The 13,071-nt window shown below is 44.3% G+C and overlaps 1 protein-coding gene across 1 annotated transcript in view; it reads right to left on the bottom strand.

The window, feature by feature from the left end:
* Positions 1 to 1,644: 1,644 nt before the first annotated feature.
* The window catches only part of NIPSNAP1 (nipsnap homolog 1), a 78,201-nt gene continuing 66,774 nt past the window's right edge, over positions 1,645 to 13,071 (bottom strand). Inside the window, exons 8-10 of the mRNA XM_082269420.1 lie at positions 10,256 to 10,350; positions 2,111 to 2,194; positions 1,645 to 1,988 (exon numbers count right to left, since the gene is read on the bottom strand). Coding sequence (XP_082125546.1) covers positions 1,924 to 1,988; positions 2,111 to 2,194; positions 10,256 to 10,350 — 244 coding nt within the window. The 3' untranslated portion in view covers positions 1,645 to 1,923. The remainder of the gene's footprint in view (positions 1,989 to 2,110; positions 2,195 to 10,255; positions 10,351 to 13,071) is intronic.

A 13,071-nucleotide genomic window follows, 5' to 3' on the forward strand; every position in this document is an offset into this window, starting at 1 on the left:
TTTTGTTCCACTTCATGATTGTGTCCCACTTGTTGTTGAATCTTCACAAAAAATTACAGTTTTATATCTTTAGGTTTGAAGCCTGAAATGTGGCAATATGTTTGAAGCCTGAAATGTGGCAAAAGGTCACAAAGTTCAAGGGGGCCGAATACTTTCGCAAGGCACTGTAGCTGTGGTTGATTACTGAATATGGATGTGATATGAGCCTTTATTCGTGCCTACTCCGGAGTATTTAGACACTGCTGCGCACTTTCAGGCTTTGACAATCTTCCTTTTAAGCAAGGCACAACTGCTGGTCCTGTGCTACTTTCTTTTGCTTTATGCACTTACTACCAGATAGACTGACCTATTACCACAGTGTACTCGATTGTAAATGCCTTGTGCGTTTAGCTGATTTCAGGCAGAACTGATGGTCGGTTAGGTCATCCTTGATCGACTGTTTTACATTTGCATTTAGCGCTTATACATTACTGCAAAATGCATGAATGACAGTGTGCTTGTATATGATGGTGGCCCAGGCTCAAGTGGTTTTAAGGTGACAACATTGTCAATATTTGACTTTAACAATGACTGGAGGACTCTTTTTGCTTTGATGGCTAAATTATGTTTTTTGATATGTGATCGCAAGGTTTTTTTCACTGGTTACGCTGCTGTTGATCCTCTGATGAAGCAACCTTTGGGGTTTTCCTTCCTTGGTCCCTCCAGTGCTAGTTGAGTAGTATCCTTCATTGTTTGCAATTACCTAACACCCCTCTCAAATGAGTCACATCACCGCGGCACAGATCAGGGCCGTAAATGTTCACCAAGCTGGGCATGCGCGGCTCAGTGAACATGACAGCTGACAGGCTGAAGGATGCATTTATGGCAGAAGTGACCAGTAGTGGTCTCTTCTGTCAAATAGCCTGCCTGTCAGCTATTTGAAGAAAAAAAAAACACACAACTTTACTAAAATGATGGTATGTAGATCCAGGATCTGGTCTAGGTCACAGCTTTGGCAGGAATGAAGGAGCTTCCCTTTTTCCCACACCTTATAGGAATCAGACTTGACAGCCAACAACCAATGCTGCATTGCAAGGGGCAGAAGAGTGTCACAAGCACCTTATATAAAAGTATGAAAATTATTCTTGGAGCTCTGCGTAGGAAGACAAGGGAAAGTAAGCACCAGCAGGTGCTACCGCTCTTGCAAACCTGACTAGGCTAAGTACAGGTTTGCTTTAAGCGGTCAAATGGCAACTCAACATAAGGCAAGATATCAGATTTTTACATGATTTGCACTGAAGGACTGACCTAAACAGAGTTTTTATTTTCTTGTCCATGTTATTCTCTAAATTGTAACAGTAGGCCGTGTACTTTGGAAGCTAAACATTTTTTAGGTTGACTGATGTTCCAGAAAATTGTATTATTTAAAAGTAAATCTCAGCAATGGTAAGTTGTAGGATATAACATGAGATGTTTTTATATACACTGTGCAAAAATAAGCTACATAACATCCGCAGCAGGCTTTTTTTATTTTTTTTATTTACGCTCCTACATTTTCTAGAGAGCTTTTAAAATAATTATGACAAAAAAGAAAAATAAGAGCAGAAGCTTGTAGACCAAATTGCGCTTATTTCCACACTTTGTTTAATATATTGTTTACTTCAGCAGATTCTGAAAATCTTAAGTTTTAAAGACTCCCTGAGCAAAATGAATACAGCAAAATACCCTCAAAAATCTAGCAGCGATACTGGAAATTAGGGTGTAAAGGACATAGCACTGTTATGACTGCTCTTCAGTCATTTCTGTCTGGGTAAGTTCCAGCCGGACAGGGATCAGCACTTTTTGCAGCCAGAAACCTTCAATACGGAAAAAAGGTGCACTGTCCTTTACAATTCAAAGTACGGGAATCACTATGAAGTTATTTGGTCACATGGGGGGAAGAGATCACTGGAGAGGGGAGATCTTGAGAGGAATCATAACACGAGACTCCATGTTACGGACAAGAGGAACTGTAAAAGAAGATGGCAAAAAAAAGTAATCAATCTACTTAACCAGAAACGTGGCATTAATTTTCCAAAATTTGTTGTTTTATAGAATTTTAAATTAAATAGGATTCAGGTCGTGTTTTTACCTGTGTAATATACATTCTCATCCCACCCTCGTTTTGTCCATGCTGATTTCCTAGTTTCTTCTCTAGACTGTAAATCTTTGTAAGCTGAAAAACAAACAAAATAAAAATGACTCTTAATAATATGATAAGCGATATATGATTTATAAAGTTTACTGAAGATCCTTGGTGTGCTGGCGAATATGTACACTTTCCTAATGTCTCCAGGATTCAGCTTGTAATCTCTACAGCACCCACCACTGGTGAGCCTTGTTTACCAGGAACGTGTGCGATAGGAATAAATGGATTTTTGTAAAATCTTACCGTAAAATCCTTTTCTCTTAGCTCATCGACAGACGTAGTCCTCGGTGATACACCACCTTCGGGTTATGTTACCTCCGCAGGAGCAGGACTAGACAGGAAATTAAAAAGCTCTGGCCACACCCTAGGGGCAGTCCCAGAGGGTATATCCTCTCTCTCTCTGCCTCAGCAAATCAGTTATGTGAAAAAGCAGTGCTTAGAGAATTTAACCCAACCCAACTCCAAAACAGAGGGGCGGGGACTACGTCTGTCGATGAGCTAAGAGAAAAGGATTTTACGGTAAGATTTTACAAAAATCCATTTTTCTCTAGCGCTCATCGACAGACGTAGTCCTCGGTGATACACCACCTTCGGGACGTCCCAGAGCAGTATCACAACTGAGGGGTGGGAAAATGGAAATCAAATCCCAATCTAGAAGGCCCAACCGGTGCCAACTAGAAGTTTACAATGCTCATCCTTAATGATGAGACTCAACCAAAAAAAGAGAAAACAATTTTTTTTTTTTTCAAACAGAAAAAAACCCTCGAGGTAGACCACCGGTCTCCTCAAATTGCGGCCTGCAAAACCTTGCGGCCAAATGAGGCATCCGCCGATGCCGTCACATCAATTTTATAGAATTTTGTAAAGGTATGTACCGACGACCAGGTGGCCGCCTTACATACCTGGACCACTGACGCCTGATGGCGAAAGGCCCAGGAAGTACTGAGCGCTCGAGTGGAGTGCGCCCTAACAGGGAACGGAGGACTCTGACCCTTAATAGAATAAGCCTGTACCACCATTTGTCTAATCCATTTGGCAATGGTCGCGGCAGATGCAGGCAAACCCTTTCTGGGGCCATCCGTGATCACAAAAAGTGAATCCGTCTTACGGAATGATTCCGTAGCTTTCAGGTATACCCTGATTGCCCGAACCACATCTAAGGAATGCAACGCATGTTCCCGATGATGCTTGGGCTGAGGACACAAGGAAGGTAGTACAATATCTTCATTCAGATGAAAATCTGAAACCACCTTGGGAAGAAAAGATGGCTTAGGATGAAGTACTACCTTATCCCTATGAATCACTAGGTATGGTGACTGGCATGATAATGCAGCCAGTTCTGACACCCTGCGAGCAGAAGTAATAGCCACCAAGAAGGCCACCTTCTGGGATAGAGTAAGCAAGGGAATCTCCCTGATGTTTTCAAAGGGAGGTTTCTGTAGAACCGACAAAACCAAATTAAGATCCCAGGGCGGTAAGGGCGCGCGGACTGGAGGAGCCAGGTGCCGCACCCCCTGGATGAAATTCCGCACCAAGGATTTGGTAGCTAAAGGCTTCTGAAAGAAGATTGCTAATGCTGAAACTTGACCCTTGATGGTGCTCGAGGCTAGCTTCTGCTCAACCCCTTGTTGCAAAAAGGCCAATATTCGAGTCACCGAATAGGTACGTGGAGGAAATCCTAAAGATTCGCACCACGCAATATAAGTCTTCCATGTGTGATAATAGACTTTGCTGGAAGTCGCTTTCCTTGCTTTAATAAGGGTAGGAATGACTGAAGTAGACAAACCTCTGTCCTTCAGTACTTGGGTCTCAATGGCCAGGCCATTAAAACCAGCGACTGTAAAGCACGAAGGTAAATTGGTCCTTGAGACCACAGACACTCCCTGAGACGAAGTTCCCACGGAACGTCTGCGACTAACATGTCCAAGTCGGCCAGGCCGGCTTGAGGAGGCCAGCCTAGAATTTCTAGGACCACTGGCGCTGATTGGATCTGAACCAGGCGTCCCTAGAGCTATCTGGCCCCGACCATCCGAGAAAGTCTGGTCGTTTTCTGTTCCCACACATTTATCAGATACCTGATAGTTATCAGGAAAGGTGATCTTTTCTGGTTGAACCTCAGGGACCGAAGTCACCCGACTAGAGGCTACTTGGCCTATCTGGTCAACCAGATCCGATTCCTGTGAGGTATCGGGACTAATCTTAGGAAAAGGTAAAGGAAAAGATCTTTTCAGGGAACGGTAACTACCGCTTCCTGTGGTACTTAAATGTTGGAAGGGAAGAATCGCACCGGTAGTAGTGGTTGATGCTCGATCTAATGTCCTGAATACCGGTGAAAACGTCCCCCCACCCTGAAACCGGGTGGGGGCGCACCTTCAGGCTGTGTACTCCTTTGCTTCGGGTTTGGCTGGGTTGGTCCCCTTCTTGAACCCTCCTGGAGGAGTCTTGCCTTTCCCGCTAGTACCAGCCGGGCGCCCTTTATGGGCGGTAAAGAAAGGTCCTCGCTTGTTGCGAGGTCCCTTAGCTTTTGCAGCCTGTGGCAAAAAAGTGCTCTTGCCCCCAGTGGCATCCTTAATGATTTCATCTAGGTTGGCTCCAAATAGACGATTCCCCTGAAAGGGGAGATTGGTCAAGGTCTTTTTGGAACCTAGGTCAGCTGACCAGCATTTTAACCACAGCACACGTCTGAGGATCACTGCTAACTTAGATGCATGCCCTAATAGGGGAGTAGTGTCCAAGGCTGCGTCACAGATAAACCGTAGCCCTTGTATGATCTGTTCCATCAAATCAGATGTCTCCTGGGGAATATCTTTTCCCCTAAGATCTTGACGTACCATTTTCGCCCATTCCGTAAGTGTCTGGGAAACTAGACCAATAACGATTACTGGTCTAAATGCTGACCCTATCAGAGAAAAGATAGTGCGGGACTCTGCTTCTATCTTTCGATCCACCGGATCCTTAAAGGACGAAGTGTCCTCCACTGGAATAACCGTGGCTTTATTCAGCCTGGAAATAGGCGGATCCACGACTGGTGGTACCGTCCATTTCTTAATGATGGATTCCTCAAATGGATAGCGTCTAGCAATACGCTTGGAAATAGTAAAGGTACGTTTAGAATGCTCCCATTCTCCTTTAATCTGATTACCAAAACATTTAGGTACAGGAAAAGCCTTCGCCGTCTTGATGGGCTTATTAGTCCCAAAAGGCCTCTCTGTTTCAGTTGCCTCTGCCGGTAAAGCCTCAAGTTTTAAGGTTTCTTGCACTGCCACAACTAGTGCGTCCACCAATGCTTCTTCCTGAATTATAGCAAGAGAAGAAGCGTCCTCCTCACTGTCTGAGGGGGCTTTACCTGGGATAACAGCCCTTGCAGAGGAACCTGCAACTGCCGTGACCATCTCTGAATCTGAGTCAGAGGTGTCAGATGGTATAGGGGTAGGCGGGGGTCGCTTCCTTGACCCCCGTCCCTGACAGGCCGCCTCCACCCGAGCCACCATAGACTCCAAAATTGCTGTAAATGACTCTATACTCTGTGCACCAGCGGGTCCCGAGGCCCCCTCGAGGGAAACAGGTGGGGGAATATGTGTGGCAGGGTCCATAATAACTCCAGTTACTTCCTGGATAATATAATTCAAAAGTAAAGAAAAAACTTTTTTTTTTTTTTTTCTGACCCCCAGCGCCACAAAAAAGCCCCTTAGTGTTACCTGCTTAGGGATCCCTATCGATCGAGAGAGAGAGAGATAGACCCCCAGGCTCACCACTTGATGCTCAGAGTTAAACTGCAACAGCTTACAGCGCTGTCTTGACAAACAGGAAGTCTTTTGGCTGGCTGCCCAGGAAGAAAGGAGGCGGCTCCGCCCCTCTGCACGCCTTCCGGCGCCTCCCCCAAGCTCCACGAGGTGTAGGATCACCTCAAACATGGCCGCCCCCATGCTGGAGACACGAGGCTACGCCAAAATGGCGGCTCGTGCGATCCAGCAAAAAAAAAATGGTGGCGGCCTAAACTGAATAGCGGTGTGCTGCAGGGCACACAACACTCTCTCTGCATGGGGATATGGCGTGGTTGGCGGTACCGGCCCTGGCGGACCGCGTGGCCGTTCGGGAGGCCTGCTAATAGCTGGAGATCTGATTTGGAAGGCAGTCTACATGTCCGTGGCTTCTGACTGGTAGGTAGCTTATACTTAACCCATAAGATTCCCAGAATGCCACAGATTACATCTTTAAAACATGTATACAATAGATTGTTAGCTCCCAAGCCAAGCCTCCTGGCTTTTGCACACATAAATCACACTCAAAGTAGGAGGATTTGTGACATGTTATAGGATAGAAAGGACTCTTTCTTACCATACAGAGAGGGGCCCGCGTTCACCACAAAACCCGTCAGGGAAAAAGGGGGAACATACTACTCACCATACCGGAACCAGGCGGGCACCAACTCCTGACAGTACCCCTCTCCACCGGGGCGGGAGGGCTGTCGACCGATACGGACGCCGTGACTCATGGTCTTTGGCGTTTCGGCGAGACGTTTAACTCGCGTGGACAGTCCTTTAATGGGACTTTGTCGCGGCCGACCCAGCGCGGAGCTATGGCCTGCACGCGCTCGTAGGCTGAACTGGGGTGACCACCGGATGTCAACATCCAGCCCGTCGCCCAGTTCAGCTTTCTTGCTTGAAGATCTCACAGGAACACTGGAGAAAAAAGCTGTCTAAAAAAATCCTTTAAGAAAAAATTCTTGCCAGGACCTAAGATCCCAGCAAGGTGTCTAGGTCCTTACTCCTAACTAGACAGAAAATAACTGATTTGCTGAGGCAGAGAGAGAGAGGATATACCCTCTGGGACTGCCCCTAGGGTGTGGCCAGAGCTTTTTAATTTCCTGTCTAGTCCTGCTCCTGCGGAGGTAACATAACCCGAAGGTGGTGTATCACCGAGGACTACGTCTGTCGATGAGCGCTAGAGAAATATTATTTAAGGCTTACACTAATCAAATCAGATTTCAATTGTGCAATTACAGGTAATTGAAATTTCCGTTTTTGACTATTCTCAGGAACACTGCAATTGCTGGGGCCTTTGGGTGGGACTACTTATTGCAAAGCTAAAATTATAGGGTCATGCTCTACCAATGGATTTTTCCTTCTGTAAAAACCTACACAAAATTGTCAAATCGCCAGTGACTCTGAAGGGTACAGAAAATGATAGTCAATACTGACCATCATTTTTCTTTCCTGATAAAACTCCATGGCAGTATAGGATTGGGTAGACTTCACCCTCGCTCCTACCTCATAGGACCCCCCTCTCATAAATTTTGAAGCTGATCCAGACCCCATGTTTCTAACTCGACAACTGGGAGGGATCTTATACTGCCATGGAGTTAATCAGTAAAGGAAAATTATGGTAAGTATTTGAGAACAATTTTCATTTTCCTGACTAACTCCAAGGCAGCATACATACAGGGAGTGCAGAATTATTAGGCAAATGAGTATTTTGACCACATCATCCTCTTTATGCATGTTGTCTTACTCCAAGCTGTATAGGCTCGAAAGCCTACTACCAATTAAGCATATTAGGTGATGTGCATCTCTGTAATGAGAAGGGATGTGGTCTAATGACATCAACACCCTATATCAGGTGTGCATAATTATTAGGCAACTTCCTTTCCTTGGGCAAAATGGGTCAAAAGAAGGACTTGACAGGCTCAGAAAAGTAAAAAATAGTGAGATATCTTGCAGAGGGATGCAGCACTCTTAAAATTGCAAAGCTTCTGAAGCGTGATCATCGAACAATCAAGCATTTCATCCAAAATAGTCAACAGGGTCGCAAGAAGCGTGTGGAAAAACCAAGGCGCAAAATAACAGCCCATGAACTGAGAAAAGTCAAGCGTGCAGCTGCCAAGATGCCACTTGCCACCAGTTTGGCCATATTTCAGAGCTGCAACATCACTGGAGTGCCCAAAAGCACAAGGTGTGCAATACTCAGAGACATGGCCAAGGTAAGAAAGGCTGAAAGACGACCACCACTAAACAAGACACACAAGCTGAAACGTCAAGACTGGGCCAAGAAATATCTCAAGACTGATTTTTCAAAGGTTTTATGGACTGATGAAATGAGAGTGAGTCTTGATGGGCCAGATGGATGGGCCCGTGGCTGGATTGGTAAAGGGCAGAGAGCTCCAGTCCGACTCAGACGCCAGAAAGGTGGAGGTGGAGTACTGGTTTGGGCTGGTATCATCAAAGATGAGCTTGTGGGGCCTTTCGGGTTGAGGATGGAGTCAAGCTCAACTCCCATTCCTACTGCCAGTTTCTGGAAGACACCTTCTTCAAGCAGTGGTACAGGAAGAAGTCTGCATCCTTCAAGGAAAACATGATTTTCATGCAGGACAATGCTCCATCACACGCGTCCAAGTACTCCACAGCGTGGCTGGCAAGAAAGGGTATAAAAGAAGAAAAGCTAATGACATGGCCTCCTTGTTCACCTGATCTGAACCCCATTGAGAACCTGTGGTCCATCATCAAATGTGAGATTTACAAGGAGGGAAAACAGTACACCTCTCTGAACAGTGTCTGGGAGGCTGTGGTTGCTGCTGCACGCAATGTTGATGGTGAACAGATCAAAACACTGACAGAATCAATGGATGGCAGGCTTTTGAGTGTCCTTGCAAAGAAAGGTGGCTATATTGGTCACTGATTTGTTTTTGTTTTGTTTTTGAATGTCAGAAATGTATATTTGTGAATGTTGAGATGTTATATTGGTTTCACTGGTAAAAATAAATAATTGAAATGGGTATACTGTATCTTTGATTTTTGTTAAGTTGCCTAATAATTATGCACAGTAATAGTCACCTGCACACACAGATATCCCCCTAAAATAGCTAAAACTAAAAACAAACTAATAAACTACTTCCAAAAATAGTCAGCTTTGATATTAATGAGTTTTTTGGGTTCATTGAGAACATGGTTGTTGTTCAATAATAAAATTAATCCTCAAAAATACTCATTTGCCTAATAATTCTGCACTCCTTGTATGTGAAATAGTTAGCCAAAACAAGGAAGGGTTGGTACAGAAAGTAAGGTTTCAATCACAGCTCTAGCCAACAGAAATTTTAACACCAAAAATATTATGCAAGAAAAGTGACATATAGATTGCCTAAATCGATACATTATGTGAGGGATAAGCCACGTACAGAGCGCAGGGCCCAGGAGGACAGAGTGCAGGGTTTAGGGGTGCGCCAACAGCCTACTCCTGAACCCGGTACTCCGTATGTAGCAAACTCCTGAACTCTGCACTTTCTACATAGTGCAAAATCCTTCAATACAGTGCTATCATTCCAGCCTCCAAATCCCCCTCCTTGACAGTACCAAATAAATAAATGAAAATCCTGCTGCAGATGACTGCAGCTACAGCTTACCCCAGGAGGAGAGTGGAGACTAAAGAGTACTGGCTGCAGAGAGGGCACCTGCTTCAGCAGCTGCTACCAGACAAGCACTTTCATCTAAGCAGTCAGGATACAGAAAGAAAGACAGAGGACCAATATCACTCCACCAGGTCCGTCTCAGGGCTGCAGCCGAGACTAGAGGAGCAGTATCGGCAAATGCGGCCGCCTGCTCACTTCACGGCTGGCTCCTGCTCCACTTCTGTTAAAAAAAAAATCCCAAGTCACTCCTAGTGTCTTTTGGCAAAGACGCCAGTACTCTGCCTGAAAAAAAGTTTTTACAGACAGTTGAAAAAAAAAAAAAAAAAATCACTGATCTTTTGCAAACAGCCCATGAATTTACAGAAGTCTGCAACCCTGGCAGATGTGGATAGTAAAAAAATCTTCCAAATCAACAAGTAGAGTTGAAGAACATATGTCCACTGTCCTGAGGCATGATCTGAATAGACAGTTATCCTGTGCTGGCTAACAGTTCTGTTGTTTCCAGTGTCTATTTCTCCTGTAAAGCACAGGATAGCCTAACAGTCATAAGAATTCTTGTGACGCTAAAAGGCAGAGTAAACACTAAAGAGGGCCTGCTGTATCAAATAACCTCAACAAAAAGAGGCATTTTATAACCAAGTACAAAAATAATCGCCCAACAATAGAATTTTGCCTATAGTGTTTACCCCAAAGGTGGTGCACCACATATAACTCTCCAATCTGAGAAAAAAATCCTCCAACAGCTTCCTGATTCTCCTGGCGGTACTTTATAGCACGAGCCCTAAAGTGGGTAAAGAGAAAATTATCTGGAACAGTAATTTAGACATGTGACCTTTATAGTTACTAATGACACATGAACACATGCAAACATTGCTGTACCTGTCAGTGTATTTTACAATGTTTCAGTTTATCATCAAGACCAAGCAAAATGTTTTCAGAACTTTTTACCTAGTTAAAGTGTTTTTTAACCAAAAATCAAATATTTAATATATTGCAGCTTACCAATCATTTGATTTGGTGGCTGCATTAGTTTTGTTTTTTGCCCTCTGTTTTCATCTGGTGATCTGACCAGTAACACACCACCTGCATTAGAGTGTCTACACACTGGATGAAGGAGCACAGGGTTATCTTTGGGCAGCAGCACTGTCATTCTGGGTGAAGGGAGTGTCAGATGGGCTAAAAGTTTTAAATGCGCTAACAAAATTGAAGCAAAACTCCAGCTAGTCCCTTAGAAGCAGTTCCAGAAAACCAATTTTTCTTTTTGGGATAAAGGTTTTACATAAATAAAACTTGATCATTGTACACACCACCGACAGTGTTAAATGGTCTCATTGTCTAATCTCTGCAACTGATACAGTCTGCTGGAGATCTTGTTCTTTCGAAAAAAAAAATATTTATGGACTGGATCACCAAATGAAGATAAAAGAAAGCCTAAAAAAGAAAAATAATGCACGTCTAAGAATTGGTAATCTGCAAATCAGTTTGCTTTTGGGTTTAATACCACTTTAACGATTTGGGAATCAAATGTGTGTTTTAATTGAACCAATCAATCCACAGAATTTTAAAAGTACTAATAATAATATTATTAACATAATCCACAACAATAATGCCTTTTTTAAAAAGAAAAACTTTTAACAAAAAAATAGCTCATACATAAAATCGCTGGGTCATATTGTACCCGATCACCTGTATATATTTCTATTGGTCGCTCTCATATACGAACATCAATGAGGTTTTCAAACTGCCCACAAATCCAAGTGGGCCCCTTACCACTAACCACCATGTAAAGGGAGCACTACAATGTTCAGGGTTTCTTTTTTGACCATTATTATTATTATTATTATTATTCTTCAGTTAATGACCACTGCTAAAAACCTTTGACAGATACAGGCAGTCCCCGAGTTACAAACTACTCATAGTTACAAACGGCAGAAGATGACAGGAAGTGGGAGGAAATCTACCACTAGGAAGAGAAATGCACTCCTGTAAGGCTTAATGCACAGGGTCATTTGAAAAAACAAGCTGCAAAGCCGCTACCAACGCCAGGAAAAAGCGGCTGTAAAAACGTGCTTTTATTAGCTTTTTGTATTGGCATTAATGCGCGTTTAGCTGCGTTAGCTCTGCGCCCCCACCCCAAAGCACCTTGTCACCATGTTGGTGGGGACAAGGGCCTCTTCCCGACAACCCTGGGTGGTGGTTGTGGGGGTCTGCGGGCAGGGGGCTTATTGGAGTTTGGAGGCCTCCTTTAGCAAGGGGGCCCCAGGATCCTGGCCCCATCCCTATGTGAATGATTATGGGGTACATTGTACCCCTACCCATTCACCCAAAAAAAAAAGCAGGGTAGTGTAAAAAAAAAAATCTTCCTTTCAGCTGCTGCTGTCCTCTTCGCCGCTGACCAAGTCTTATATAGTCATGGAGCATAGCCATCCAGTGACGTCACCATGAGACCTCGCCCTGCAACATCACCGGCTGGCCACACCCCATGGCTACATAAGAACCGTCAAGACAGAGCTGGCACAACGACAGAGCCATCATCGGAGGAGGACCTGGTCAGCAAGTGAGAAGACAGCAGTGGCGAAGAAGACCAGCGGAAAAACACTAAGGGAATTAGACCGGAGGGAGAAGACCAAAGGAGAAGACCAGAGGAAAATTTTTAATAAAAGGACTTGTCAAAACCATCTCTTGCTTTTTTTTTACACTACACTGCCTTTTTTTGGGATGAATGGGTAGGAGTACAATGTACACCATATTCATTCAAATAGGGAGGGGGCCAGTATCTGAGGACCGCCTTGCTAAAGGGGGCCTGCAGATTCCGATAAGCCCCCTGCCCAAAGACCCCCCACAACCACCACCAAGGGTTGTCGGGAAGGGGCCCTTGTTCCCACCAACATGGAGACAAAGTGCTTTGGGGTGGGGTGCAGATCTGGGCCTGTCGGGCTGCATGCTCGGATAAGGATCTGGTATCGATTTTGGGGGGACCCCATGCCGTTTTTTTTTTCTCCTCATTGAGGCATGGGATTCCCCTTCAAGACCCATACCAGACTCAAGGGGCCTGGTATGGATCTTGGGGGGGACCCCCTTCATTTTTTTTTTTTAAAGTTTTGGCATGAGGTTCCCCTTCAAGATTCTCAAGAGTACAAGTTGCACCAGAAGTCGGATGCAACTTCAATTCAATCAATGGGCTGAAAGTCGGATAAGTTAAGTTAGCTCTCATAGGGAACCATTGATTTTGACATGTCAAAAAAAACGTCTGACACGGTTTAATGCTGCATCTTTAGGTTTACATGCATTTTTCAAGGCATTTGGAGTTTGAAATGCCAGTAAACTACCATCCTGATCGCGATTTACGTATATCTGCTTTCATAAAAACGTCAGTAAACTCAACTGCCTCTAAACTACTGTAAACGACCGAGTGTACACGTACACATAAAATAACATTGAGTAGATATACCCTCTTGCCAACAGAATATACAATGGTTATTTTCTACGAGACCTTTAACCT

The sequence above is a fragment of the Pelophylax lessonae genome (genome assembly GCF_965119305.1).
Source record: "Pelophylax lessonae genome assembly, chromosome: 1".
NCBI lineage: Eukaryota > Metazoa > Chordata > Amphibia > Anura > Ranidae > Pelophylax > Pelophylax lessonae.